The 5,790-nt window shown below is 34.4% G+C and overlaps 1 protein-coding gene across 1 annotated transcript; it reads left to right on the top strand.

The window, feature by feature from the left end:
• LOC138308293 (ecdysteroid-regulated 16 kDa protein-like) lies at window positions 1-5,262 on the top strand. The gene is made up of 4 exons (XM_069249285.1): window positions 1-159; window positions 1,477-1,584; window positions 3,992-4,164; window positions 5,080-5,262. The coding sequence occupies exons 1-4, from the start codon at window positions 81-83 to the stop codon at window positions 5,167-5,169; spliced, it is 450 nt and encodes a 149-aa protein (XP_069105386.1). The 5' UTR covers window positions 1-80; the 3' UTR covers window positions 5,170-5,262.
• The last annotated feature ends 528 nt before the right edge of the window (window positions 5,263-5,790 follow it).

The following is a 5,790-nucleotide window of genomic DNA, read 5'->3' as shown; positions in this document are numbered from 1 at the left end:
TGAGTGTCGAGGTCAAATAACTCTATAAAAATGTGTGTGCGTTCACACAGGGTGTTCATTGAACTGCAAGAATCTCCACCATGGCATTCACAGTGCTTGCAATTCTTTCAACTGTTTTCGTTACAGCGGTTGCTGGTTCCATTACATTCAAAGACTGTGGTGAGTTCTTAATCATAATTTAAGCAGATATTGTTTTACAAATGAGCATAGGCATTTTCATTATCATTGACCCCAAGTTCAAATATAGGGTGTGCCCAAATTCATGATAACCTTTCCGAAACTGCCTTTAAAATGATGTGTGCCATTTTTTTCATGCTCAATAACCAAGAAAAGTTACATTTCATTCACCATCACAACATTTAAAATCACATTATTTACAATGTTAAGATGTTCATCTTACAGATAAAGATAAAAGCTAAAATAATTGTTGGCAGTACTGCTAAAAATCATTTTAGTAACTTTTGCAATGTAGTAAAATGAGTACATGCGGTCAGAGCATGAAACAAATGTGTGCTCTCCAATTCTATTTCATATTTTTACTGTGTTATTAGTAATCGTAAAGTATAAGCATCATGTGTGTTCTTCTGAATGATTTTTACAATGAATTCATCAAACCTGATGGCTTTCAATACATTACCGACGAAAAATATTTTTACACAGTTATGGCACAAATAATTTTAATATCAATATGGGAATGAAAATCTAAGTTGACAATTTTGTAGAGTATCAGAAATTATTAGCTTATCGTTAATACTACAGTTATCGTCACCATCAGAACAATCTAAATCATGTAAATCAAATGTTAATTTTTAGAACTCGGGTCTTCTTATGTTTCCCGCCGTCGTCATAATTAACGAGCGTTAGTTGACAATCACTGCGCCAGACCGCAAAACCGCGAAATGAATCAAAAAGTTTGCACAGGGAATCTTGCACTCTTTTGGTGTTGTTACATTATCTTATGCGATATATATTTTCTTATGTTATTGTTGTTTTTGAGAAACTTTGTACTTTTGTTTCAGAAAGTTTGTGGACCTTTAATGGGTTTTGTCAATGTTATAACCATTCAAAGATTTACACTACACATGCCATGCATTGTTGTATAATATATGATACAAACAAGACGCATGACAATGGATTTTTACTAAAGAACAAAAAAAATTAATTTACGTAAGAGTGTGTGATTAACTAGTTACAAACATAGATAAATATACAGTGGAACCTCGATAATTCGGACACCTTCGTTTCCAGCCTAAACAATCCGGATTACGAATTTTCCGGACTGCCGGATTCAGTGTTCTTACTCAATTAAATTATCCTATATGAGTTACTCCCATGACCTTGTAATTTATGATAGGTTTTATGTATTGTACTAAAATAAATACTTTATATTTTAAAGGTTTTTTTTTATATAATTACGATAATAATTGATAAGAAATATGTATTTGATTGCAAAATACTGACAGAATGTTTTTATAGGATCTACAGGAGCTACGATCCAGTCTGTTAACGTGAATGGGTGTACAGCGGAGCCCTGTCACCTTATACGGGGAACAAATGCCAGCTTGCAAGTCAATTTCACAGCAAGTAAGTTGTTCTTCGTCTTAAAGTTATATGTGCCTTAACTGTCATATTTACGAATCACGAAGATCTTTTATCTGTTATTCACCACCAAACTAGTTGAATAAGCTTTAAAAATGAATTTTGACAATATTTCCAAAAATCATTATTTTTACGTCGTCTACAGAGCCGTAAAATGAGGACACATGGTCAAACCATGAAGCTAGGTTGTGGTCTACAGTTACTTTTCACATTTTATAGTGATGTCAATAATTATAATGTCACTATAAAAAATAATGTTATAATAATGTTATAATTATAAAATAAAATAAATCACTGAAAATAGTAGTATGTTACATATTTCGCCAGGTTATGGCACATTTAACTTTAAAGATGGCTTCTCGCCTATTTACGCTGTGTCATTGTTCTCCGCAAAAATATTTCATTTTGCAAACATATTTCATTTTTGTAGTTTGTTTTAGATTGTAAAGATATGAAATTTTTGCGTTAAAGCTCAACATGTCATTGGAAGTGTCTTATATTCGGAATGTCCCTTTACGTTATATATCGGGGTACTACTTACCGTCAAAAGCAGCCCTGCAGGTAGGGCGTTAGAATTTTACCTGCTGCCCCTATTGCATGATCGTAAAAGGCGACTAAATTTAGGCTCTTATCTTTTCTCTTCTTCCTAACTGACTTTATCTTTCCTAATGCCTCCCTTGGCACCGCCTCACTTTTGGCCTTGAGTTGAGCGTTCGCCCCTGTGAGGAAGACTCTGGGTTTTGTCCCCTGGCCGAGACACACCAAAGTCTATAAAAGTGGTAGTTTCTGCTCCTGCTTAGCGTTCAGCATACAGGGAGTGGGACGACTGGTTCGCCCGTTGTCAGTATAATGTGACCGGGTGGGGTGTGTTGCTTGGTGTCTTCGGCGGCATGCTTCAGTGATATAGCACTATAAAAAGGGCAACAGTTCCACTATACAAGAAGACATAACACGAATATACCGCAGTCTCCCAAAACACGCACCTCGCACAACATACACACAAGCACTGCATATATGGGAGGCCGTCCATACATGACCATAGCTGTTAATAGGACGTTAATTAATCAAACAAACAAACAAACAAACAAACCGTCAAAAGTTAATATGCCTTCACATGTAAGGAGAGATTCTCTCGATCTACTCTTGACACAGGTAACGGGACTCGCGAGAGGTATCTCGTCTCAGTCCAGTAACCTATACTAGCGTGCCTTACGTGCTATTCGCCGCTGATTTTGGGTTTGATATTAAAATACGAATCGGCCATTAAAAAACCCAGTAAAACCACTGGTCATATAATAATAAAACTAGTATTTACATTGACATCTGTTAATTCTTTACAGTGATTTTTAACCCTCTAAGGTGTAGCCTCAGTCTTGGCCTATGGCCACTATCACAATGGTTGATATTTGTATAGTCGTTTGATTGGCAAACTATATCGTTTCCTCGGGTTGATAACTCACCGTATCCACCTTGAAATGGGTCGATAATTGTATATTGCCAAACATCATATATATAAATTGACGGGGAAAATTTGACACTATGAGCTTTTCTAGTATTTGAGTCGAGCTTTTTAAAATAAAATCGTGACGAATAGAATACATCATATCAAACAGGTTATTCGAGTTACATGTTTCCATGGCATAATTACAACGATACATGTAACATTTAAGGATAGTCATGGATAGGATCGTAACCCAGAGTGTTTTCTCGATAAAACATGGTGTGAGGAGAGTACATCCTAAATATGTGTTTTATAGGCCAATGACAAAAAGTCTATTTATGCATTATTATCAATATCTTTTGGGTGTATGAAGTGATAGAAAAAAAAAGAAAAAAAAAGCGAAGCGTCAATGAAAAAGAATGTCCAGCCGTATGACTTTATAAACCCAAAAGATATTTAGAATAATGCTTATGATTTAATCTGAATAACTCAATGAGATACTAATTATGCATTGATTTCCTTGATATTACTTTCTAACAATAAGTCAAATTGAGTTGTGGCGCATTGATATCTTATCCAATATCAGGCTGGTCAATGACCGTGTCGCATTTAAAATATTTCGCGTAAACATTCTGTATATATGACATCATATTACATGACGTTCACTTTTTTCGGTCTATGGAAAAATAACCTCAAATATCTAACCAATAGAAATGAGTGTAACATCGAAAATTAAATTATTCAAGTTTATCCTTATATCGGAAATTCAGTCTACGCTATACCATACCATACAATTCCCTATTAATCTTCTAAAAGACAAAAGGAATAAGCAAATCAAAATCAGAAACGACATCTTTTTTTAGGTGTTATGAAAGAAAAATTGTTGTTTTTGTCTCTGTTTTTCAAGTCAAAAATGTTTTTACAAGTATGTGTGAATGTATCTATTTTCAGCTGAAGACATGTCTCATCCAACAAATGCCATATTTGGTGTAATAGCTGGAGTTCAGGTTAAATTCCCAGGACACGAGGACTGTTGCTCCAACAATAATCTCGTCTGTCCAATCAAGTCAGGAACTGTCTCACAATATAAGAACACAATTTTCGTCGCCAAGTCCTACCCAACGGTAATTTTTTCTCCACTTCAACGTCCAATGCGATTAGATCTCGCAAAAATAATCAGCATAATTTAATGTGCGACTAAATCTCGCATATATCGTGGGCAATAAGATTCGCACAAAATGTTTCAAGCATTGTAAAACCATAGGTTTTTATACAACTTCTCATAAGTGTTCAAAAGGGAACATAATGTACAATATACTTAATATAAATTGTATCTGAGTCAGTTTACCTTATGTATATCATAGGTTTTCAGTTCTAAATACATATGTATCGCTTCGGTATGTACATCTTTATACCTGAATGTTTAATGCTAGTTCAATATCTATAACTCTGTCGACCAAACAATTTCAGAAAGTGATAGATATCACTGATTAATATTTATGTATGATAATTTACAAACGGTATAATAACGTCGGTGTATGAGAAAATTACCCTTTTGAAAGTGGATAAGATTAGAAGGATAGTGATGTTCTACCTTCGAGTTCACAAACTGTAAGCCTCGGGTATTACACATCATAATCCTCGGGTATAATATCCATATCATTCCTATCCACATATAAAAGAGTCTTATAACAGTGTTTACATTAAGGTTAATGTTAATTTGCATCCATATATCGTTAGATTTTCACTTTAATGCTTACGTGAACCGAGGTCATCAGACGGTCAATCCGTGAGTCATTGTCAGAGGACTACAATGAATCATGGGAGACCGCAATGAACTCTGGGAGAATTTTACTATTCAAAACGTACACATTTGTATAAATCTTTTATATGGGTAGAAGTTATCCATACAAACCATGAGTCAGGGTCTGTGATGCATCACAAACTGTACTAAATAACAAAATAATAATAATAATTATAATGTTTATTCAATTTTCAATTAAAATATAAAAAATATTCATTTGTATTTTATTTTTCAGATTTCCCTTTTGGTTAAGCTGTCGGTTCTGGACGATAGCAAAAAAGACTTTTTGTGCATAATATTTCCCGCCATAGTTACCGATAGTTAAGCAATCAAACATGTATGTTGTAAATTTAGCATTACGTGATATTAGTGAATTATTGATATGTTTGTAATAAATTTTATACATTATCATTAACAATTAGTTGTACTCTTTCCTTTTTCTATAATAACATTGGTTTTTTCCAACAATTTTCCAAAGTGTTTTATTATCATAGTTTGGGTTTTACACTGGAATACCCGTGAACTTTGACCCCTTTCAATACATGCATAAACATATATTGATTGGTAAGTGAAAGTCTACAGACTGTCATGATTTGTTAACCCGAATACTAGCATATTTGGTCGGTAGAGGGTCAGATGTCCTGATTTCACAGGTTTTAAGAACCATAATAAAGAAGGAAAATACTATTCCGTCCTTGCGTATTACATGGTTAGCTCCCTTGCGGGTAGGTATCGATTGTTACGTCATTATTTTGTGAGCACAATTCACGTCGCTTTCTCCAAAACGTATGACGTTACGCTGGCAAACACATGACGTCACAATTAATAACTATCCGCAAGTGCAGAAAACTCTGTAATATGCAAATTCGGAATAAGTTACGTCGGGATAGACAGGGATCAGGATTGGACGAGGGCCGGTTTAGACAGGTTATAAAGTATTTTGTTA

The sequence above is a fragment of the Argopecten irradians genome, chromosome 14, assembly GCF_041381155.1.
Source record: "Argopecten irradians isolate NY chromosome 14, Ai_NY, whole genome shotgun sequence".
Lineage (NCBI taxonomy): Eukaryota > Metazoa > Mollusca > Bivalvia > Pectinida > Pectinidae > Argopecten > Argopecten irradians.
The sequence above is the reverse complement of the archived record's forward strand: the minus strand, read 5'-3'. Positions and strand labels throughout refer to the sequence as shown.